This window comes from Carettochelys insculpta, chromosome 21 (assembly GCF_033958435.1).
Source record: "Carettochelys insculpta isolate YL-2023 chromosome 21, ASM3395843v1, whole genome shotgun sequence".
NCBI lineage: Eukaryota > Metazoa > Chordata > Testudines > Carettochelyidae > Carettochelys > Carettochelys insculpta.
Genome location: NC_134157.1, coordinates 7,206,207 through 7,232,053, shown reverse-complemented (window position 1 = coordinate 7,232,053; position 25,847 = coordinate 7,206,207). Strand labels below are relative to the sequence as shown.

General features: G+C 43.8%; 1 protein-coding gene across 1 annotated transcript in view; it reads left to right on the top strand.

Moving 5' to 3' along the window:
• Positions 1–25,847, top strand: part of PAPPA (pappalysin 1) — a 248,149-nt gene that overhangs the window by 154,065 nt on the left and 68,237 nt on the right. Inside the window, exons 11-13 of the mRNA XM_075015238.1 lie at positions 16,292–16,405; positions 16,651–16,786; positions 22,217–22,430. Of these exons, the coding sequence (XP_074871339.1) occupies positions 16,292–16,405; positions 16,651–16,786; positions 22,217–22,430 (464 nt within the window). The remainder of the gene's footprint in view (positions 1–16,291; positions 16,406–16,650; positions 16,787–22,216; positions 22,431–25,847) is intronic.

Here is a 25,847-nt window from a genome sequence, read left to right as displayed (position 1 = left end):
ATTATGTCCAGTTTTGGGCCCCCCAGTATAGAAGGATGTGGATGTGCTGGAACAAGTTCAGCGGAGGACAAGAAAAATGATTAAGGGTCTGGAGCACAAGACCTATGAGGATAGGCTGAGGGATTTGGGCTTGTTTAGTTTACAGAAGAGAAGACTTAGGGGTGATTTAATAGCAGCCTTCAACTTCCTGAGGGGGAGCTCTAAAGAGGAGGGTGAGAAACTGTTCTCAGTGGAGTCAGACGGCAGAACAAGGAGTAATGGTCTGAAGTTGAAGAGGGAGAGGTGTAGGTTAGATATTAGGAAAAACTGCTTCACCAGGAGGGTGGTGAAACATTGGAATGCTTTGCCTAGAGAGGTGGTGGATTCTCCATCCCTCAAAGTTTTTAAGTCCCGGCTTGACAAGGTCCTGGCTGGGATGACTTAGTGGGGTTGATCCTGCTTGAAGCAGGGGGCTGGACTAGATGACCTCCTGAGATCCCTTCCAGCCCTATGATTCTGTGATTCTGTGAAGGATGAAAAGTCTACTTCCAGGTTCCTTCCTCACGGTTTTATATCAAGGAATAGGTATAACTCAGAAGAGAACTCCCCCAAAGGCCCAGTGATGCCAATAAATATAATAATCCTGGATGGGAGTGGAGAATAGAGGAAATCCACCAATTCCTTTGAGGTGACCTTCTAGAGAAAAGGAAAGGTGCCTGTCTCCTGACTTTGCAAGTGGCTCTCTCTGAACTTCCCCATTAGAAGCCAACTGCTCCTGCTCTTCAGTGGTGACATTTCTGTTGTGGTTGGAGTAAGAAACAATCCCCAGTTTTAACAAGATAATTTGCCCTGCAAATGGTCTTGGTTATATATATGACAGCCAGGCTTTGAACTGCTGGCTTCTTGGCTGACAGCAGACTCCCACTAAAGGTACACCTGCCCTGAAAAGATCCATGGCACAGCTGTACCTGGCCCAGGTTAGCTAACTCAGACTTGCAGGGTGTGGGCTGTGGAGCTAAACACCCATTTAGATGTTTGGGCTCATGCTGAAGCCTGGACTTTGGAGTCCTACTGCAGTCCCAGTCCCTCCCCTCTGAACACCTACTTAGCAATTTTACAACACATGCCCAAGTCAGTTGACTTGGACCAGCCTCAGGTATTTCTTTGCTGTGTAGCTGTACCCTAAGAGGAACCATAAGTGGTGGAACAATGAGTGAGCAGGTGCTAGTTCCTATAACAAGGAGCTGGATAGTAGTATAGTTGCTTTCTATTGCAAAAGGACCTTTGGTTTCTCTTTCAGGCCTCTGTTCATGTAGATGAGTTTCTAGTACTGAGCCTCCTGAATACCTGAGCTCAGTTCAGATAGCCCTCCAAATCAGAATGCTTCCCCAGGCATTGGCCCAGAACCTACTGACCATTCACGCCCTTTTTTCACCAGCCAGCACGTGTTGCAGAGCCAAGCAAGGCCTGATACAGGAATGCTGCAGTGGCCACATGCCACCCAAGCTTCCAGTACTGCAAGGGGATCCTCAGATGGCCATTTCAAGCAGGTTTGAGTCTGCCAAAGTGCTGGCCTCTTGCAACTGTGCAGAACTGGGCTGGAAATCTCAAAAGAATGGTATTTTCCAGGAGACTTCTGGAGACTATTCCACATCTCATCTGAAGGCATTTGTGAAGCACCTCATTACTTCACAAATGGGAATTAATCCAGCCGCATCACAACCCCACTTGGAAATATGGGGATTTCATGCCAGTTTAATAGATGGGGTATTGAGGCACAGAGAGTGAAGTCACTTGCTTAATGTTGCCTTCAGGCACACCACAATAGAAACCAGGCCTCCTGTGACCTAGTTGGTGTCTGTCCACTGGGCCACACTGGCTAGGATTAGACTGTCCTGCTTCCCAGAATTAAGAAATGCAAAGGTCTTTGTAAATGTAAAATGTATTCCTGGCATTTTTAAATCTTAAAGAAATGTCCATTCAAATTTCGTGAGGTTTGTTCTTATAACCCATCTCTCCTGAAAAACATGTTTTTTCAACCTTTTTGCTAAGGATGGTCTTGCCTCCACCCCACCACCACCACCACACACACACCGATTTGATCCAATCAGAGCATCACCAGCCACCTAGTCCTGTTGATCTTCTGTCCCCTGTGCCAGGTGGGAAGTGAGTCACCTGGGACACTGTAAGGATGTGCCTTGATAGTGACACCCTGTCTCCTGTTCATAACTCAGTTCAGTGTTTTGAGGAAGTTTCCAGTTCTCAGCAAAGTTGAATGAGAAGCAGGATTACTAGGTGTGCTGTCCAGCATGAAAAGACTGTTTGGTCTGGAGAAGGCTGGCAACAATAGTTGCCTTAACAGGCAACCAGGGAATAGATAGTTAAAAGAGTAGAATTCTAATCATCTGACTTTGTTCCCTGTTAGAACAAACAGTGGTATCCCTCCCACTTATCTATTTAATCCCTGCAGTAGGTAAATCATCAGCCCACCTAATGAACGTAATAGCCTGAGGCCCGTTAGTGTGAGGAGGATAGCAAGAAAAAGTAGTGGTAGAGGAGATTCCATGTTCTTTTTCCAAAGCCTAGAGGGATCCCCTCCTCCTCCACCCTTTGGTTTTCAGAATAATTTTTCAAGAGCACATGTGCAAGTCATATAAAGGGAACAGAACAGTAAGGACCAGGGGCTGGTACACTCTGTTCCCTTTGCGTACTGTTCAGAAAATAGATAAAAGAAACAATGGATGATCCAAACAGCAAAGCAGCAATCCGAACTTACAGAGAAGTTTGATCTGACTTTCTTTTCAGAAATGAAGGTCAAACAAAAAGTCCTCAAGTGCTGGCAACTGCTCCTGCCTGCCTAAGACTTGGAGATAATTACCACTAGCAACACAAGATCAGGAATCAGTAACATTGATAGTAAATTAAGGCTAAAGGAAGGAAGGAGGGAAGAAAGGAGCAAAGGACCGAACGAACCAGTACATCAATTTATCATCCTGTCTGTTATATACATAGAGAACAGATAACAGGCCTGTTTGGCACCCCCCATCTGATCAATGAGATGGAAACTGGTTACCTGGTGTGATCATAATGTTCATTAGCATAAACTTTTGTGACTCGAGACATCTCCCATGCTTTGCTCTTGTCATTTCACCTGCTCGTCTCTCTATCTTCAGCTGCTCTATCCTTCTGAGTCACAGCATGTACAGCAGGAAGCACTGGGATAGCTCTCCTGCTTCCTATTTGGATTGCATGTTGCCGGTCCCTCTCTGTTCTGAGCAGAACGATGCACATAAATGCATTGACACGTTCACATTGTTCACGCATGAAGTGATCACAGCATTTCTCTTCCTAATTCCTCCCCACCCCAAACCTTCTCTGAGTCTTCCCATCACGTAGCATGGCCACAGGTTGCATAATTTCCTTTTGCAGGAGAAAACAAAACTTGCTTAAAGCATCACCAGACAAGCAAGCTAGGTTGAAAATATGCTTGCAGATTAGTTTTGATTGGAATTTAAAAATAAGTGGAAGAAGATGAAGAGGGGTACAGGAATGAAGCCAGAATGGCCTTTACTGTGTAATTTGGTTTCATGTTCTGCACAAGAAAACATGTAAAATATGTAAACAGAGTTCTCCAAGATTGTAATGTAGCTTCAAAGCCACAGATACGCAGACATGCAGGGTGCTATTCTTCAGCGGAACGGAATGCCATCCTCATAACCACACACTCATTTATTTAAGCCTGAAAGTAAACTTTCTCATGCCAGCAGTGGAGAATTTATGTTTTTCTTTTAAATGAAGGCTTGTCTGGGCCGCTGGTGCGGAGCATTGTAGGCACTTAGGTCTACATTGTCAGAAAAAGCCACCAACTTTGGGAATCACTCACTTTTTGGGTGTCCAATTAAAGGAAACTTAACCACGCATGATTTTCAGGGGATGGATGTTCACTCTACCAGGTTTGAAAGTCAAGCCACTTGAAGAGGTATCTCACATCAGACACCCAAGCTCACTAGCCAGATGTAAAAGTGCAAGACTTCTGGGTCATATCCTCAGCTGGTGTAAACAAGCCTGTAACCATGGACCACTCGAGCCTCAATTTGGTGACCTAATATTTAGGAATGCTAAATTAGTGACCATGTTGTTAGACAACATTGGCCTTAAGACATTTTTTCCCCATTCCTCTTCAAATCACTTCAGTAGGGCTATGTCTACATTTACTAAAAACTTTGAAATGGCCATGCTAATGGCCAAATCGAAGAATACTAATGAGGCACTGAAATGCATATTCAGCACCTCATTAGCATGCTGCCACCCACGGCACTTCAAAAATGCCATGGGTTGCTTGCCTGCAGCTCATCTACATGGAGGTCCTTTTCGAAAGGAACTTGCCAAAATCGAAATCCCCTTATTCCTATCAGCGAAGTGGTGTGGCCGGCAACATGTAAATGAGGTGCTGAATGTGCATTTCAGCGCCTCATTAGTATTCTTCGATTGACTCGTTACCATGACCATTTCAAAGTTTTTAGTAAATGTAGACATGGCTTAGGAGTGTTAGACGCTAAGCAACTCAAAAAACAAACAGGCTTAATTCTCTCTCATAAATATGGTGAAAGCTATACAATTCCATCACTAGCTCTCAGGACCCAGCTTTCAAACACAGGTAGCTAAAAAGCCACATTGTAAAGTTCTTACTCAATGCTAGCAGCCAGTGATTGACATGAGAGCCTCACTGTCTGGGGAGAGGAAGGGATGTAGAGTTCTGGGGGAGTAGCACAAAATTCAGCAGAGCATTTTGGTCTCCTTCTCGCTGGTTTCAGTGGGATTGCTCTTGTGTATCACTACTCACCAATGTGCATATGGGTTCACACCATAATGCCAAGTTTCCACTTCTAGCAGAGGGGATCAAAGGACTTCACTATCATCTGTCACTTAGTCTTTACATTGCTCCTTTAAGGCGGGGCAATAATGAGAAAACTCAACCCCAGAGTAGTGTTGACAGGTTCACAGTTATGCACTGCATGTGAGTCACAAGTCCTGATTCTTAGTGGCATGTTTGAACTGTGAGCATAAAGAACACATGCTTATGAGCAAGCAGGTAATTACACATGCAAAAATGGTAATCACCTACATTCTATGCACATTCCAGGCACACAGTGAGCTGCTTGTGCCTATACATTTCTTGTGAATTCAACTTGCCCATCTAGGATTTAAAGATGTGGCTTTTGCTTCCAATATAAATGAAACTTGTGTGAAGCTTAACTGGGCACGTGTTTTAATGTAGGCCCTTAAAGCTAATGAGTGGCAGATATTTCAAGGTATTAACTGTGTATATGTTTTAATGTAGGCCCTGAAAGCCAGTGAGTTGCAGATATTTCAAGGTATTCAAAATTTTTCAAGGGGCAAGGTGCAAAATTTTTCAAGATGCAGAAGAGCACGGTACACACCTAACTCCCATTGGCTGTGGCCACACTTGGCCACAATTTCAAAATGGCCTTGCTAATGGCCAAATCGGCAGATACTAATGAGGTGCTGAAATGAATATTCAGTGCCTCATTAGCATTCTGCTGGCCATGACACTTCGAAAGTGCCTCTTTAGATCGCACAAGGCTTGGCCACATGGGGGTCCTTTTCGTAAGGACCCTGCACATTTTGAAATCTCCTTATTCCTGTCAGCTGAAAAGGACCCCCGTGTAGCCAAGACGCGCACGATCAAAAGTGGCACTTTCAAAGTGCTGTGGCCGGCAGCATGCTAATGAGGCGCTGAATATTCATTTCAGCACCTCATTAGTATCCTCCGATTTGGCCATTAGCATGGCCATTTTGAAATTTTGGCTAAGTGTGGCCACGGCCATTAAGTTTCAAAGGGAATTAGGTGTCTAACCTGGTTTGGAGCTTTGAAAATCACTCTAGGCACCTAATTGCATCTTTGGACGCTTTGTTACCTTGGAAAATCCAGTCATCAAATTCAGGTAGGTCCCTTCCTGATACATACCTATACTACCCCTACATATACAGTACTGTTGGAAAAGAAAAGTGTTAGAATATGGAGATTCTGTTCTATCTCCTGTAGTGATTTCCAGTAAAGGTTGAATATGCAACAGCTGTGAGTTCTCCACGACCAGCACTCCTGCCGTATCCTCTGAGGCTGTGTCTACACTAGGCAAAGTAAAGGCTGACAATATGCAATTCTAGCTACGACACTTATGTAGATAGTCAACCTATCTGCACTCATTTTACTTGGCTGTCCATATTAAGCATGGTCAATGGGAAAGTTTCTTCCATTGACTTCCCTTATTCCTCACATTTCATGAGGAGTACAGGGGTCGACCATGACCCCTGAGAGGTCAGTTTCATGCATCCCTCGTAGATGTGCAAGATCAAGCCCTAAGTGGGCCGATCTTCTGGGCTAGTGTAGAACTAGCTTGAGGGTAGTACTCCTGGGAGAAACCAAGACTGGAGCAGCTGTGTGAGCTGTCTCTCTCACACACACAGTACTCCTGCTTTGTTCCCCACTGTGAGTTCCTTTGGAATCCTCGCTGTCCTGGGAAGTTCTCGGGGAAATGCTCCAAATACTCTTCTGGTTTCATTAATCAAAGCTTAAAGCTCATCGGAGCCACCAGAGCTGTTCTGCAATTTGATAAAAGTGATGGGCTTTCCCAGACACCTGCAGCACAATCACAACTCGAATGGAGATGTGAATGGGTTTCTTTTCAAAGGAAGCAACTGGCTGCTGCTGCTTTAGGAGGGGTTCCTTTGGATGGTCCAGCTCATTTAAGGGAACTCATTTGTTGGCAGCAGTTCATTAGCAGATTTAGGATGACCACCAGAGAAGCCCTGGAAAGAGTGTGTGCTCTTTCTGGTTTACACCTCACAAGCCATCCTTTCAGGGTGTTAAAAATAAGCCACAAGACCATTTAATTACAATTTGTGCTTGCTGACATTTGACTGGTTAGTTGAGATGAGGCCAAAATACTTCAACTGTTGAAATGCAAATGTATTTTACACACATGCATGCACATACACGTCATTTGCATCAGCACCACTTACTTCTTCCTTGTCATTGATTTCAGGGTGTCTCTTCTCCATGTATTGTCTCCCTGAATGTTGTATCCAACTGAAGTCTGGTGATAGGCCAAAGTAAACATGTCCCTCTTTCTGATACCCTTAAGATTTGTGGTATGTTTAAGTTCTCACATACCTAGGGAAAGCAACCGGGTGTTTGCCTACTTACCTACCTAAGTATTGCAGAGATTTGTAAAATTTAGAGAAACAGAAGGCAGAAGGATGGAGAATGAGTTTGGTGGCATCACTTATTCTTCCATGTGGACATGCTGTCTGTTAGGGGTTGTACATCATATATACAGTTTATTGCCTTGATAAATAGCCCTATGTACCACTGATAAAACATGGTTCCAACCCTGAAAAATATAAGCACTGAAAACACATTGTTTTCAGCACAAGAAAAGGTTTTGTTCTTTCAACATGCAGATGTTTTTAAGTGAAAAATCATTCCTTTGACCTTTCCTGCATGGGACTGTGTGGTCAGAGCTGACATTAACCACTGTACAACTGTTGGTTGTATCCACAGCCTAAGCTTAGCCAGAAGACTTCAGAGAACACATGGAGTGCCTTTGCTGCCTCATTTTAACCCTCAAGCTGCCACGGATGGTTCTGTACATTTGAGCTACTAAGAGAAAGAGACTGATGGCCAGATAGCTATTTAGGGCACAGAGCTGCAGTTCTGGCAGCTGATGGGAGTTCTGTTAGACTAAGCATTGCAGAATTGGGCTCTGCACTTCCATTGCATTAGCTAAAAATGCATCTTAATTTTATGTTTAAAATTGTGCTCATTGTCTGGCTGGTTTCCAGTGTCTTTATTGCCCAAGTATCCCATGGTCTTATTATGGGCAACTAAATAACATACTAGAGCTTCTTTTGGATTAATCGTTGCTGTCTGGATTTCTCTAGCTGGCTGCAGGTTTTTTCTATCCAAGCAATTCTTTGCTATCACTGTGTGTGGAGCTAGGGAGGGAAGGAAAGGTACTGTGTAGAGTGTAACAGGCTTGATTTTGCTCAGACATGCATGGGTTCCTCGCCTTTGTCAGTCCGTCAATTCTGAATCACTGCGATCATTTTTAGCACTTTTGTCTGCCTAAATTCATGCCGTTTTTCTCCATTGTTGGCATCTTGAGTTCATAATCCCAAATGAGTTAGTTCCTCCTTAAAAGAAGCTTTGGTCTGTTCCATGGCCATAAATCCAGTTGAATGAGGTTGCTTGCCTTGATACTATTACCCACAACCTCAGCAAGCTGTTAAACAAACCATTTTGCTGTAGCTGTGCTAAGCTCATCCAATTTAGAGTCATTTACGTTAGGATCTCAACCGTGCCAATGTCTTTTGTTTACTGTTGCCTCCTAGTGGACAGGGTATACAATCTGAAAGCTTTTAGCAATTTGTGATGACATGCCATTTTAGTGGATGGCTGTGTGAAAGGAGGATGGATGCTTCTTTGCATGCAAGAGCTACTACTACTGAGAGTGTATTGTAATTTTAATGGGAATGACCTGAGGTTTGTGAAGCAAAAGGTACAAAGGTCCTAGTCTGAGCTGTATTCTACATGCTCCTTGGACTTTTTGTGTATATAGCTGGCATTTGTAATCTGTTTAGACATTTGAACCAATGTCCTTGCCTAGTGGAAAACAGATGTTAGGTACACTCTAGTTACAATAACTGCCTCCACTAGTCCTACAAGGACTAACGTGGATGATGCAACTGTTTCAATGCAACAGCTTTATTCCAAAGTTCTCAGTTAAATCAACAGTAAGTCTGTGATATATACAAAACAGGAACACATGGCAAAAGTGTGTTACACAGGATACAGCCATGCTTTAAATGAGTTCTGATTTGCTGTTGCTTTGCTCTAAGTGCCAGCATTTACTTACATCTCCACTGAGTTTGCACTTGTGTAAATTATTGAACATGATGCAGAGTACTAATGCAAGTTCCTGTAGCTACCCAAGAAATTGTGACGTGTGGTGTAACATAGTATTCATTCAACAAGTTTATTGGAATTCTAATATTTTTTTAGTTAGTAGGGATGAATGAAATGTTTGCAATAAATTTCTGACCCTTGTAGAATCACCTGATTTGGGACTTTATTACAAATTCTGAACTCAAACCAGCTTTGCCATAGGTTCAGCAAAGACCATTGACTGTTTGAAGACACTCAGGTATGGGCCCAGGCCAAGTTGGGCATGGTTCTGAGCCAGTCAGGGCTAATTTATGGTTTTATATTGATACCAGAGGAAGCTCATGGTTTCGTGTGATTTTGATTTGAAATTCACTAGGTTTTTAATGAACTTGCTTTCAGTTTGGGGGTATATTAGAACTGGAAATTCAAAGCAAATCTCAGAATATGCACACTAAAATTGATTAAAAAACAAACATAATGTTAACACAAACCTTTTGGAAGTGAAATAAGCACATTTTGCTTAAGGCTCTAATTAATAATGCCTTAAGTCATGTAGTAGTTTCAGACACTCTTACAGCCAGGGCCACATCCTCAACTGATGTAAAATAATGCAGCTCCAGGGGAGGATCTGCTAATTATATAACTCTTTTCAAAACCTGTTTATACACAGTACACTTCATAATGTAATTTTCCCATAAGACCACATACTATCATTTTTGTTGCTGTTGGCATAATGGGCACTTATCCACATTTCAGTTACACCAGTACAAATCTGCAGAAACTCCACCGAAGCCAATGCAGTAACACCACTCTAAAAGCAATGCAAATGTGATCAGTATTGGTATTTTGACTTGTATAAAGATCGCATTTCAGTGAACCAAACAACAAAACAAAATCCCTCAGTGGAAATTTGGGACTCATTACTAGGAAAACTCCTATAATATAGAAACAAAACAGCAGTCATGTAGCACTTTAAAGACTAACAACATAATTTATTGGGTGATGAGCTTTTGTGGGACAGACCTACTTCTTCAGATCTACAGCCCTATCAAAGAAATGGGGCAATTAGCCAAGACAGCTATGAGTCTATGTATTGACAGACCAATAGCACAGTAACTTTCAAGCCATAGATGCCATCGGCTCTACCAGATTCAAATGGAAACTATTCATGTTAAAAACTGGCTCAAGATCCTGGTGCGAGGACTTTGTACCGCTGTGCAGGAGACATAGGTTTGATTCCCAGTCCTAGAGCCAAATTCAACTCTTAGTTACATTGGTGAAATTGACAGATGAAATTTCAGCTTGCTCCTGAGCCAAAGAATCTGGGAGTAATATAAAATCAGTGTGTTCACCCAGGGGGTGGAACAGCCTCCAGTGAATTTAGCAGACTGTTGATGAGCTGCACACAGTTCTTTGGCATGAAGGATAGTGGCCATGCCATGGGTTTTTCTTACTTTACCCCAGAACTTTGAAAATCCGGGGACATGTACAAGAAAAACAGGCAAGAGCAGCACAGATTTGTAATGGACTGAATAATCTGAATGAAATATCCCTAATATTCTGACAGAGGTTTACAAGAAAACTTGAACAGAGCCTTTGCTGAATTTCTAAGATGTTCAGATAAACTTTGCCTCAGTATTTCTTAGTGCTGAACAGGATGAGAAGGAAGGGCTCTCCATCCAAGGTGGAAGGCTATTCGTCGGGTATTTCTGAAAAGAAACTTAATTCAGTAAGCCCGTTCCTGTGAGATTTCCATCCCAGCTTTGCAGACTCCTGAGTTTTGGACTGTTCAGATAAACTGCTAGATGACTGGCTGTTTGTTTGAACCCAAACTCTGACCCTTTTAATGGGTCACTCATCACTAGTATAGACAGTTTCACCTTCCTGTAACCTCAAGTCCGACTTTTTTGCCTAAATGAGGCACAAATAGCAGCAGTTTGGAGCCTTTGGTACAGACTGGCCCCACTGTGCAGTAGTAGGCAAATCAGGTCATGTATATGTGGCAGTCATCCTGGCTTTAATATTAGTTAATAGGCAGGCAGGAGCCTTTCTGAAAACCATCTGCTGCATCTGTGTGCAGCATTATTGAATAAAATTCATCTTAGCTTGCAAATACACATGTATACGCGCTATACACACACACACACACACACACTTGAAAATATGTTCCCTTCGTGACCGTGAAGGGCAAACCCCTAATACTGACATTAAAGGGTTAAAGTTCGTTTTGGAGGGATACACTAAGATGATTCTTAAGTTTGTATTTGAGATTCTTTGGCACTGCTTTTTCAAAGCTGGCCTGCAGACAAACTTGCTGGGGTGAATGTAAAGAACATTCTGCAGTGAGACCAGCAAGAAACTTTTGAAATGGGACTGTTTTCTATTATTACTATTATTATTTGTGGCAATTCTTCCACTAGCTCCCTAAGGAACTGAATGCATCCAGTCTGTCCTCCAGCAGGTCATATGTTGATCAGAAAAGGTTTTTCTACCCTTTGCAATTTTTATAGCTGCTCGGCACTGGGTAAACCAAACCTCTAAGGCTGTCTACACAGCAAAGAGAACCCCATGGCTGGCTTGTGCCAGCTGACTCACACTTGTAGGGATTGCACTGGGGAGTTTCACTGCTGAATAGGCCTTCAGTCTTGGACCAGAGCCCAGACTCTGGGTCCTTCCCATCTTGTCCATTCTCAGCGCCCAGGCTCCATGCAAGCCCAGACATCTACACAGGAGCCCACAGCCCAAGGACTGCAAGCCTGAATCAGCTGTCAGCAACTGACCTTGCATGTCTAGTTGTTGTGCAGACATATCCCCAAGTTACCAGTAGAAGGTACCACAACTCAGAGGCAAGTACTGAAGGCACTTCTGCTGCTAAGCCTTCTAGTCATGAACCCTTGTGGATCCCAGTGGCCACAAAGAATATGACTACACTGCAATTAAAAACCTGCTGCTGGCCTGCTTCCTGCCAAGTCAGACTAACAGGGCTTTGGGTGAATGGCATTTAATACACATAAGTGAGGATGTGTGTCTAAAGTGAAAGGGTGCTTGGCTGGGGCTAGCAGGTGGTGAAAGGATTCCTGTACTCTAGGTACAGGCATATAAGGGTTACAGTTCAAAATGAGCAATAGCAGTTCTGGTCTGGGCCCCTGGGTTCTCCAGTTGAGGGTGTAGGTTCTTCGGGGCTAGCCTTCTGCAGCCCAGTGTCCATGCAAAGCAAGTAGGAGTTGCATACTTCCAACCCGGGCTCCTTAGTAGTGTGGGTCGTTTTGGGGGGGAGCCCTCTGCACCAGCTTCTGCTGTTCTCCACAGGTCCAAGCTGTATGTGTGACTATCACACCCTCCTTCACAGCTGCTCCCTGGTTTCTGCTGCAACTTTACAATGTATGCAGTGCTGTCTGTGGTTCTCTTCCATGAAGCTCCTGGCTAGCCAGGCTGTTGTTGTTTCCAGGCTGCTAAAACTTCCTGTCTCAGGTTTTTTTTCATGGAGGTCTCTCTCCTACCCCTTGTCCTACCTAGCCTGAATTGAGGAAGATGTGCTGTGGGGAAGAGGCTGATGGGAACTGTAGTTTCTTGCTTAACAGATCCATCATACCTTTTACAGTTCCTAGGCAGGACTTTGAGTGCCATCAGAAGTATACCTGTCACTGTGAGTTATAACAGTAGAACTCACTGTATTCATTTGGGGCTTACTCTTTCACAGATAGTACTGCATTCAACATGTTTCATCACAAAGGGTCCCGAAACAATGTGTTACTGTAATCTTACCAATAGGAGTTGCTTTAGCCAGTGCTGAAATGCAGTCTCCCTGCTACGGGAAGAAGCAGCAGGACCTTCACTGCACACCCCAACACCAGATATCAGCACAGCTTAAATAAATATTGCATCCACTTTAAACTCTCCCACCTGAAAGCCGCCCTGCTCGTTGTCACCAGACGAGACACTGGTGCAGCTGTGATTACCAGCAGCAAGGCTTGATTTGGAGGAAGTGAAAATCAGATCAATGTGGTCTTGTCTATACACTGGATATTTGCCCCACTCACAGCCGTCCGAGGCCATCCAACTGGGTAGCTGCACTGGGACAAAGTCCTGGTATAGATAGGAACAGCTTCCATTAATTGCAAATTTTGCCTTACACCAATTTTCAAGTAGGGGTAAGTCCCAGCTGTGCAGATTGGCACTTTGCTTGGATGCACATGGGGTTGCATTAGCGCAGCAGCAATCTCCAACGTGTGTAAAATCTGTGACGGTCTGGCCAACCTCTATGAAGGAAAATGGCTGGATTGAATGGTACATTACGCAGACATGCTTGCTTACAGAGGCAGATCCTTCATATATCTATTTGCATAAACCTCATCTTTGTTACATCTGAGTGCTTCACTGCCCTTCATGGATTTTATCCTCCCTACAACCCTGTGAAACAGAACTCTTCCCTCCTTAAAAGTGTTGGGGTTCTAGTAATCGGGGTCTGAAGCTAGAGCACCTTGGTTCTGTTGGCCGTCACACATTCAGTAAGGATGCTTGAAAGGGAAATGTGTAGGATATGCTCCTAGACGGAACTCATGCGCTTGCTCAGAGGCAATCAGTAAATGTCTAGAACTGAAAAAAGGGTACATTCACCATACACATTAGAAGGATGGTGAAATCTGTCAGAGTGAGGCAGTTATGGCACAATCCTTTGGAACTTAACCACATTAGGGAAATTTCTGATCCGTTTTCTAACTCCAGCATTCCCAATGGTACAACTAAGGCAGACAAGGCACCCACAGCCAGACTTAATACCGCATTGATTAGGCTTCCTCAGATCCCTGTCGATCACAACTTTTCTCTTGATTGTCACCCTACTCACTATTTTGTAGTGTTTGCATAAGAAGTAATAGTTCAGCCTCAGAAGGTGCGGGATGCTTATGTGAACCTTTTTTCAAACTAGACAAATCTACTGAATCTGCAAAATGGAAGAAGAAATCTTCTAGGAGAAGGCTTTCTTGGGAGACAGTGAGGATTCAGTGTATGCTCCCAGATAGAACCAGAAAGAGCTAAGGTTCACAAGAAGTGAAAACTTGGTATTTAAAAGTTATCCAAGTTTTTCCGATCCTCAATGATGGTTTGTTTTGGGTTTTGTTCAAATTTTTGGTGAAGGTCTGGGCCTGTTCTTAATATTGGTTCTCACACATCTATTAAGTGGCATTTAAAATGAGCCAAACCCCAGCACTCCTGCTTCTTTCAACCAGCTTTTTGTGCTGATAGAGTTAGTAGAGAGAGAAGAACAAAGCCATAGGAAAGCAATGAGATCTTTGTTCATGTCAAAGAGTTCTATGACCATTTAAATTGCAGATGTGGGTAAGATACATTTCCTAACTGGATCGGTATTAAAATAAAACCCATTTTCCCCAACAAGAGAGAGGCTGCTGAAAAGGCAAGAAACGAGAATTGCGAAATGATACATGTCAAATTGTTGGACTGGATTTCAGATGCCAAAGATAGTTTATGTAAAGTCTTGCACTGTTGTAAAATGTAACACTATCCACTGGCTAGCCTCAATGAAGCTTGGCCCCAGTTGTTTAAAAAAAAAAATCTAAAAATCTTCTTCCAGCCCATTAAAGCTGATTTATGTTTTGTGCACAGATTCCTCTGCACTGGGCCTTTAGGGTTTCAAATTATAGAAGCCATTACCTCACTGTTGGCCAATCCAGTTGCTCTATTCCTAAGCATTCCAAGCACTCTCTGCATTTGCCTGCCGAGACCGGGAATGGAGTTCAGTGCACAATTACTGAATGGACATTGTATTTTTTTTACTATCAAAATAGCTCTGCTAATATGCTCAGCTCCCATTTTAAAAACAACAACAGCAACAGGGGCAGGGTTCAACGGAACGGCTGGTTTGCAATGCATTGTCCTGGAAGTTCTCAGCTGAGGCCCCAGTTTTGCAGTCAGACCCATGACTGCACCGGACAGAGCACAGTGCAGGCCAGTGCAGGCATCTGCACTTGCAACACCGGTTCCAGAGTCCGAGCCTTAGAACTTCTCTTTGGTGCATTTCCGGGACAGCAGCCAAGTAGTTAATACCATGAATCGAGGAGCTCTGGCCTCCAGGTTTGGAGTTTTGTCCCTGCTGCTAGCTTGGGTGACCATGAGGAAAACACTCCACCATTCTGTGCGTGTTCTCCAGATAATAATGTTACAGAGTTGCAGAGAGGCATCAGTACAGAGCACTGAGATCCTTGAATGGAAGGCATCCTTCACGTGAAGTTGTGGTTTTCAGGTTCAAAGTGTTGCAGCTTTGCTGTTCTTCCACTCAGTTTTCTCCAGAGGCAACACCATGGGAGCTAATCGTTCACAGCCACAAATGTCCATTGAAAAACAATCTCGCTTAGCTGTGATGTTGCAAGAGAAAATCCGTGTGATTTCCTGAAGATTATTTTTCATGTCTTCCACACTGACTGTGCTATGGGTTTCTTATGCACTTAAAGCCCTCTATCCTTCCTAGTGCTTTTCACTCAGTCCGCTGTTTCCAGTAGGCCAGATTTTCAAATAATCCCATTGCATTTTTACCTCTGCCTCACCCTGGCTGCTGTGGGGTGAATTGTAAATGTGAAAAGGGGATTTTGAGTAAATAAACTAATAAGATCACTATTTTCCTAACAAGCTTGTTTGGGTTGCGGAGGCAATGCAGTCCTGACTGCATGTATTTTCACATTCACATGATCATCTGCAGCCACTCTCGAGAAACAGCCAGATAGTAAGAATTAGTAAGGCGCAGGTTTTAAATAGAAAGATACAGTGTTTAGATAATGTTGGGTGCAACCACAACATCCTGTCTATCTATGTGTCTAAGAGGCACGGCAGGTGAGGTAATGTCTTGTGTTGGCCCAATTTCTTCACAAGCTTTTGAACTATACAGAGTCTTTTCTGGGTCTAGGGATAGAACACTTCAAAAGCTCAAAAGCTGGTACCTCCCTGACAGAAGATGATCTGATAAAAGATATTATCTCATCTACGTCATCTCTTTGATCCTGGAACTGACACCATTACAGCAACGCTGCAAATATCTCTCCGCCCAGCTATTATTGTAGTACTTTGACTTCAATGGGAGCAGTGCTACACTAGGCACTTTTGAAAACTCCACCCATAGCCAGTTAATCACAAAGGGAAACTTTCTTTTGGCAAACACAGAGCCACTAGGAGCCTGGCATTCCTGTTTGTGGTGTCAGTGGTGTGGATGACCTACAAGTAATGATTTTTACTTAGTGAATGGTATTAAAAGCAGTGGCCGCCGCTTTTGGCAGCGATATCAATTTCATACTTGTATCTGACTCTGTTGTGACATTATTTCCCTGTGCCGGTCAGGTGTGCCGAACCAAGGTGATGGACCTGAGCGATGTGATATCTCAGTACGCCTGGTATCCTTGCACAGCCAACTTCCCGTATTCACACATGACTCAGACGATTTTCTGGCTGAAGGTAAAAGAGACGCACCTACCAGTGCAATTCCTTTCTGTGACATTTATCTTTTTTTGCAATTTTTTTTTAAAAATAGGTTTTGAGGATAGATAAAAGGACAGGTTGGAAGAGAGAACATTTTTGGAGGCCTTGGGATGGGAATTGCTACTGAGAGGTGATGCTTTGAATGTTGCATTTTAAAAATATAAAAAACATGAACCGTTCCAGTTCTGCACCTGATTCTCTGTTTTCTTCTTCTCTCCCAGGCATATTTTTCTCAGCCCATGGTAGCTGCTGCTATCATTGTCCACTTGGTCACTGATGGAACGAACTACCTGGATCAGAAGCAGGAAACAATCACGGTTCAACTGTTTGACACCAAGAAGCAAAGCCATGATCTTGGTAAGAAAGCTTTGCACTGAGCTTTTCCTTTCTTCTTCCACAGCGTTCTTTTGCTTGCTCCACCCCAAGTCCCAGAAGAAGGCTGGTGGCCCTGCTCAGGCTTCCCGACAGCATGTTGGTGCAGCTTTGGAGCAGAGGGCCAGCCAGAAGAAGCACGCATGTCAGGCTCCCAGAGCTGAGTGTTATAGCAAGTCTGTGCTGCTAGATAGGTATTGGCCTGCCCACTAAGACTTTGCTGTAGATTTTCAGATGTGCTGAGATCACCTGTAGGCATCAAAATAAGGACCATGTTTGCAAAAGTGCCCTTCACCCAGCAGCTCTCACTAGCCTCCAATGGGCAGGTTTTCAGAAGAACTGGGCAGGTCAGATGTTAGAATTCTTCTGACCATCTGGCCCTGCTGATGGGATCGGAGCCTTCCTGACTATCTGTTGTAAAGCCTCTTGCTGCCACCCCTGCAGCCTCTGTAGGTAACTTTGTTGAGGCTGCAGCCCCCCCAAACCTGGAGTAGCCCTTTTGACTCTGCTGTTATCATATACTATATCGGGAGGGTGAAGGTGGGGGGATGAGGGAATGGCCTTTGAAGGTATTCTGGTGTCTGGAATACAAAGGAATTATCATTGTTTTCAGACCCTCTCCTAAATCACACCCATTCTGCATTTTCTTACCCCTTTCTGTCTGTAAAGAGGGACATCAAGGAGACCAGGGCAGGGGAAAGGATATTTAACAGATCTCCCACACAGAATTAAACCTTCACTGGATGTGAATCAAGGGCGAGTCTCTAGTGGGTTTCACTGGCAGAGGAGAAACCCAGAATATATGCAGGTGACTCCCACTTAGCACTGAATAAAATGTATCCAGGTAAGCCCAGTGTGTTGCTCATAGCTTGGTGGTTCTCAGCCTGTGGCCTGCCAGCCACTTGCAGCCCAATGAGCACAGAGCTGTGGCCCATGGGACATCCTCAGGGCCATGTGGGTAGTACTGAATATGATCAACAATGGTAAAGAGGTTGCGAACTACTGTTCTAGCTGAAGGGGTTTCCTTAAGCAACATTCCCTTAGCACAACAAAAAAGCAGTCCAGTAGCACTTTAAAGACTAACAAAATAATTTATTAGGTGATGAGCTTTTGTGGGACAGACCCACTTCTTCAGACCATAGCCATACCAGAACAGACTCAATATTTAAGGCACAGAGAACCAAAAACAGTAATCAAGGAGGACAAATTTATGCCAAATTTGTGTTCTCTGTGCCTTAAATATTGAGTCTGTTCTGGTCTGGCTATGGTCTGAAGAAGTGGGTCTGTCCCACGAAAGCTCACCTAATAAATTATTTTGTTAGTCTTTAAAGTGCTACTTGACTGCTTTTTTGTTTTGATAGTATATAGACTAGCACGGCTCCCTCTCCTGTAGCACAGCACACCTTGAATCTGCGACATCCTTCCCTTTTCAGCAGAGTGATTTTCAGTGGTCCCAGAGGTGCTTTGATCTGCCATATAAATGGCAGAGAGCTGACTGTAGTAACTATACACATACAACCTACAACTCTGTGTATGGACAGAAAGACAGAGGGCAGGGAAGAGAGAAAGAAGAATCAGGAATCAAGGAAAAACCATGGGAACTAGGAGTGTATGGGGCTGCAGCACATCCAGGTTTTAAATGAGACTGTGCTGCCAGAGAGTCCCAACAGTTGTCACTCCACACACCCCCACTACTAAAAGTGCCCCTGCACCTCTGGATCAAGGCAAAGTTTTAAAATTCTGCAAGCAATTACAACCTGAGTTTGGTACTCTCCAAACGGATGAATACAAATCTGCACAGTTAAGGGACTCTCTTCCTCATGGAAAACCCCATCTGGCCACCCCAGTGGACAGAAAGCTACAATGCCTTTTTTAGCTGAACGGAAGGAAGAAGTATACAGAACCCAGCTCAGCTGCTCTTACTCAGTCAAAACTCCAATGTACGTCAGTGGCTTTTGTAATGTCTTCAGGACAAGGCTCATTCTGTGTCCTTGTGGTGTGCCTGTTCTTGAACTAATTGAGTCAGACTAACAACTGATATTGAAAGAAGCCTAGAGGAATTGTTTTGGGGAAGTTCTGTGGCATATGTTAAACCAAGAAGCCAGACTAGATAATCATAGTTGCCTCTTCTAGATCTTATGTATGGACAGAGAGCCTTACCTGTACTAGGCAGAAAGAGACAACCGATTTCACTGCTTTTATTAGAACATGGTGGGTTTCTTCTGGGATTTGTAAAAAAATGAGGTAAGATGGTCTTAAGTTGCAGCACGGGAGGTTTAGACTGGACATAAGGAACAACTTAACTGTCAGGATGGTTAAACACTGGAATAAATTGCCTAGGGAATGGTAGAATCTCGATCATTGGAGATATTTAAGATCAGGTTCGATAAACTTCTATCAGGGGTGATCTAGATGGACCCTGGTTCTGCCATGACAGCAGAGGATTGGACCTGATGGCCTCTCAAGGGCCTTTCAGTTCTAGTCTTCTGTGATTCTATGTCCTTTGTGCCAGGCATAAGAAAATATGTGATGAGGGTTGGTTGCATTTTTACTCAGCAAGACGTGAAAAATATGTCATGAAACCAGATAATTTAGCCATGCAGATAGGTCTCTCCCCCGTGGCTCTACGCAGTATGGCCCAGGACGTAAGACAGCCCTGTTTTGGATGGGCTGTCTCTGGGGCAGAAAGAAAGAGGTCCATGTCCATGACCCATTCTCCCATGCTGAGAATTAAACTACCAATTGCTAGTGCCAGAGATGGCGATCTGTTTTGTTTCAGAAATTCCTAATTGCTAGGAATTGAACCAAAATGAACAAACAGCCTGGGAGTGAGGACTTTTGGACTTTCCATCAAAGAAAGCAGAAATGCCCAAATGAATTAGAATCCTGGGATTCTAGTGGAGTGTTAATTATGAAGTATCTGCACTTGGTTCCAAGTGGGAAACCTGCACCATTTATAGAATCATAGAATTCTAGGGCTGGAAGGGACCTCAGGAGATCATCTAGTCCAGCCCCCTGCCCCAAGCAGGATCAACCCCCAACTAAATCATCCCAGCCAGGACCATGTCAAGCCGGGACTTAAAAATCCCTAGGTAACACATTCCTGTGCTTCACTACACTCCTGGTGAAATAGTTTTTCCTAATATTCTAAGCTACACCTCTCCCTCTGTAACTTCAGACCATTGATCCTTGTTCTTCCATCTGTCACCACTGTGAACAGTCTCTCTCCATCCTCTTTAGAGCCCCCTTTCAGAAAGTTGAAGGCTGCTATCAAATCGCTGCTCAGTCTTCTCTTTTGCAAACTAAATAAGCCCAAATCCCTCAGCCTCTCTTCATTAGTCATGTGGTCTAGCCCCTTAATCATTTTCGCTGCCCTCTGTTGAACCTGCTCCTATGTGTCCACATCCTTTCTATCGTGGGGGGCCCAGAACTGAATGCAATACTCTAGATTTGGCCTTACCAGTGCTGAGTAGAGGGGAATAATAACTTCTCTAGATCTGCTGGAAATGCTTCTCCTAATGCACCCCTCGAGCAAGCTGGAATCCCAACCATGCACACCCTCCTCAGGCAGCGTCGGCTCCACTGGCTTGGCCATGTCCACAGGATGAATGATGGAAGGATTCCAAAAGACATCCTGTATAGTGAGCTAGCCTCTGGCAAAAGACCTCCCAGACGCCCCCAGTTGCGCTACAAAGATGTCTGCAAGAGAGACCTCAGAGAGGTAGACATTGAGCTGGACAACTGGGAAGAACTAGCAGACGACCGCAGCAGATGGAGGCAGGGGTTACACAAGGGCCTCAGAAGGGCGAGATGAGGATCAGACAGCTAGCAGAGGAGAAGCGAGCGCACAGAAAGCACACTAAGGACTTGCCAGACACCCACCACATCTGCAAGAGATGCAGCAAGGACTGTCACTCTCGTTTGGGTCTTCATAGTCACAGTAGACGCTGTAAATGAAGTCCTCAATTGAAACTATAAAGGGCACGATCCATAGTCTATGCAGACTGAAGGATGCCTACTAATGCACCCCAAAATGCCATTAGCCTTCCACAGGGAGCTCATATTAAAATACTTCTGAAAGGCAAACAGGCAGAGAGGTTAGTTCAGAATTACATGGAAACCAAAGGAGAAGAGAAGCCTTTTATTATTATTAATTTATTATTCTTATTCTTATTCTTATTGCTGAAAGTAGGAAGAGGGGATCAATGTAAAAGAAGGCAGTTTGAAGACAGGTTTAAAAAGAATGATCTGTCTTAATTAACTAGAAATTACTTTTTAAGGGGAAAAAAAAAAACTTTTTCCCTTTCTTGAGTCAAGAAACCTGACCCAGGGAGGGGAGCAGAAGGGGAATCTCTGAGCCAGTTAGACAAATAGAATTTATTCTCAAATTTGTAAATGTATCCTTGTGGCCCAAGGCACTGAGACAAATCCACCATTGATGGAAGTCCAGCAAAGTGAATGAAGCTGGGGCCAAATTCATCCTTTATGCCACTCTGTTGATGTTGATGGAGCACGCACAGACCATTCAGTGCTGGTGCAACAAATTGAAGTCAGTGGAGAGGCAGCCCAATTAACTCCTGGAATGATACTAATGATATCAGTAGGGCTACCTCATTAAGTTCAGGCATTTTGTTCTGTAGCCTGATGTCCAGGAGGTGCTGAGCAGCTGAGTGTTACTTCATATCCCCATGTCCTACTGAAGCTAATGGGATGATAGGGCTGCTCAGAATCTCTGTGGATGGTGCATGGTACCTCCCTGAAATGGGATGACTTCATGATGTATTTTCACATCAGAGTTACCTTTAAAACCTTCTCCCCCACCACGTACACACACACCTGTATCTCTCCACTGGTTCATCAACGCAGCATTGCCCTGTTAGGGAAAAGAAAGAAGCTACTTGGTTAAAAGAAATAATCAAATGGCCAAACCCAGAAGGTAGTGTCTATGCTGGGGAATTACACATAGCTGCAAAGAGACCACTGGTAAATTGCCCATTTTGCACAAAGCTACCCATTCTGTTTGTGCAGTTACATGTTGCAGTGCATAGCTCAGAGGGTCTAATTGTCTGCTTGCTTAGGCTGTTTTAATAGTAGTGTAACTCCTTTGCCTTTAATGTTGTTGCTCTTGTCACAGAGAAGTGGGATTCAATAGAAATTATTTTTAACAAGCCCCACAAATTACTGGAGAGATTAGAAACCTTTCTACAGATTGTTTGGACCCTCCTGTACGATGCTGTAGACAAGATATACGTCCCTATTAAGTTTTAGGGAGCAAGTCCCAAAACCTCCTGTTAAACTCCATAGGGCTTTTCCAAAATGTCTGAATGACCCTGAAGTGCTGATGGCTTGTGCGTGTAATTGTGCAAAGTACTGACCCTCCCTACCCATCTCTTATGGTCTTGTGTCTTCTGACAGGTGTCCATGTTCTGAGCTGCAGAAACAATCCCCTGATTATCCCTGTGATCCATGACCTCAGTCACCCCTTCTACCACACCCAGGCTGTCCTCATTAGCTTCAGCTCCCAGTATGTGGCCATCTCCGGGGTGGCCCTCCGTTCCTTCCGCAACTTCGACCCCATCACCATCAGCAGCTGTCAGAGAGGACAGACCTACAGCCCAGCAGAGCAAAGGTGAGCCTGTCAGCACACTGCCTCCTCCCCTAGCCACCCACTGACTTCCAGCTTCAGTGGGTCTGATCAAGAGGTTCAAAGGAGATAGGAGGGACAAGGCAGATGAACTCTGCTGACCCTTTTGTGTTTGTGGTAAAAACAACAGTGTTTTTCATTGCCCAGGATGGATGGGACATTTACCCAGCATGAGACAATTCATAAATTATTGCCTCTGTCTTTTTCCCAAGACGGCTCTGTACAAATTCTTTAATCCAGAGTCAAGGTAGCCATTCACAGTAGAGTCCCAGATCTAAACTGCTTTAGTACTGCCATGGCTCGGCTTTCATGGTGAATTCCGTGATTCCTGTGACTAATTCAAAAATCTCCCACTGAATGTAAAGTGAGTCAAAAACATTTCATGGCACTTGCTCAGGGTCTGGAAAGCTTTAGGGGACCCTGTAAGAGGAGGACCCTATTTGTGATCTGTTTGAGACAAAGTCAGGCCAGGGGACTGCAATGAAAGTAAGAGAAGGCAGGCCTAGAAAGGTAAAAAGGCTCACACCCCTATTAACTGGAAGTGTGTTACTGCAGGTCAGTCAGGATCAGCTAAAATCGGGCTGTCTGAGGTGGATTAGGATCAGATGAGACAGGGCTACGTTGGACTATCTGAGATCACCTGATTGCATTTCAGGGCTGCCTGAGAGCTTTTAAACTCTCCCCAGGGGGAGGAAAGAGATGCTTGCTTGCATGCAAGCAACTGCTAAACTAGAGGCTGCAGAGGAGGGAGAAGCTTCAAGAGGAGAGGATGGTCTCCATACCCTAGGGGAAGATGAGGACCCTACATCTCTGCTAAGAAGAAGGCTGACTGCCTAGGTACCGCGGATAGGGGTCCCACAGAAATGAAGAGGCTGGCAAGGGAAAGAAGTCACAAGTTGTTATTGATGTGTAGTCAGTGCCTTTTTTATATTAAAAAAAAAAAAAAAAAGGAACCTGTGCTCAGCCGGCTTCTCCCCACCCCCAGCCAATCCTGTAGGTGCAGCTGCCGGTACTCAGTACTGGCACAAAAAAGGCCCTGTACATCTCAATAAGTCTACACCAATCTCTGCTTTCAGCATCATAAAAAGATTGTGACCTTGGGCAACTCCTGTCTCTGCGGCCTGCAGGATCCTTTCACCAAGGCACTGAAAGGAAGTAGGGAGAACTTAGCATAATATTTTTTTCTTGGTACACGCAAAGCTGCAAACAATAGTCAAAGTGTAGCAGCAGTAATAATAAAACAAGCAAGTTGCTTTCACTGTCCTGCAAGCCCCTGCTCTGCCTTCTAGGATCCTAGCAGTACTCACAGGTTTTTGATAGTGCTCTTGCCTGGTTTTTCACAACCTCCCTTTTTATTCAAAGAACGCGGGGGGAAAGTATATCTGTAGCTAAATCAATTCAGTCAGTGTGTTCTGACCTAGATTCAATCAGTCTGTGCAATAAGCTGTATAAATTCAGAGGCCCAAACACTGCAAGATCAAGTTTCAGATGAGAGGTCTAGTTTGGAAGTCTGGCCAACTCCCAGTGCAGGAGGGAGAGAGAAAGAGACCCACCGGAAGGAGGTAGATAGTAGCAATGTGGAGTTTGAGAGGGCTCAGAAACTGTGTTCTATGTCTCTCTTGCTGTTTTTCAAGGGAGAATTGAACCATTTATTGTGAAGTTAGAAGTGCTGTGTATTTACAAAGATATTTCCTTGATTTTTTAAAAAATAAAACATTTCCCCATAGGTAAGACTCTGTCCTGCTATGACAGAGAAAACTTGCCTTTCGAAACATTTCTTTAACAACAAATGCCCATTCTGTTTTCTATGTTCTTAATGACATAGGGCTGAGCCTCTTTTTAAGCTGTCACCCATAGGATCCCAAACTTTCAAAGTACAAGTCTCACCTATTCAAAACACTCAAACTCAGAGACTTCCAGGTTCTGGCGAAGTGCTGGGTTGTGAATAAAGCTTCCACTTTCTGAAAGGAGGATTGAAATCAACAGTCTTTCCATTCTCTTCCCTTCCATCAGGCCCTAATCAATGCAGTATAAATAGTCTCCCCCTCCAATAAAATAGCTTGAATGAGTGCAAGTCACAGGGAAAGGAGCGTAAAGACTGGTGTCAAAGAGGCCAAGAAATAAGCAACTGCCCAGACCTCAGAGAGTTAGCTGCTATTTGCTTGCTTCAGTTATTTACCTAGTCCACAATGAACTCACAAAGACGGTTTCTTTTAAATTATTTTCTAACCAGATTAGAACCTCCATGTAGGTGTCTTGTTCCTTTCTTCAGAGCCTGCTAAGCTGCCTTGATGTATTTCCCTTTTGGACTGTCCTTAATGGTAGACTCCAGCAGATCTCATAGAAGCATGCACACATGCAGTCTCTCTCTCTCCAGGAGGTCTCTGCTCCTCTTTCCAATTGGCCCACTCTCCTTGCCTTGTAAGTCTCATTTGATGATTTGACTTTTATTAGAAATTTGGTTTCCCAATATGAGATTTTTTTCCATCATTTTCCTTATGTAAATATGAATATTGCCTCTCCGGATGGCTTCAGTGTGCAGGGAAGATTTTTTCCCTCCTCTTAGGGAGAATTATTACCTGCAGGTATGCAGACCTCTTGTAAACTTAGATAGGCATTTGAATAGGGGTGTGAGAGAGGAAAGGAATATATCCCTTACAAAGGTTCACACAGCTTTTATTTTGGAGGTGAATGCATCTTTCCCATTTGTCATGAGTTGATCACCCTAATAACAGAATAAAACTCACATTCCACGTCCTTTTTAAAAGTACATATTTAGAGTGGCATACGGATATTAACAGCAAAAATTCCACTGAAATTCATTAGGATTTCTGCTTCTAATGTCCACAGGCATGTTGGAAAATCCAGTCTTAATTTGTAAGAATTTACAGCATTTTTATGAAATTGCATTCCTCATTTTTCTCCTGATTTTCTTTTTCCAGTGCAGCTGACAAAGTGAGTTTTCAGCTGTAGTACCTACTGCTGTTGGTGACACGCTGTCAAAATGACGTTTGCTGGCCACCTGATGCCCTCAGAGCAGATGGCACAGGCCTGATTCTCTTCTTACACTAGTTTTACATTTTTAAAGGTCGATTGATTTCAGGGACGTTAGTCTGTATTTACACTAGAGACAGAGATCAAACAAAGGCCACTAACCATGTTCCCTGTAAGCCAAGCTCTTGGGCGACCAGCCAGGAGAGATTCAGGTGCCATCTAGCTGAGTAAAACACCCACAGCTATCAGCATGTATTTCTACTTGTGGTGCACATCTGAGTATGCCTCAGTGGGCATAACAAAATCTGTTCTTCACATGGAAGCAAAAAATTAGAGGGAACCTTGGCCTCTATAAGAGTTTGTTTCTATATCTGCTCAGTAGACACCATAGTTGCATGAAGATGTATG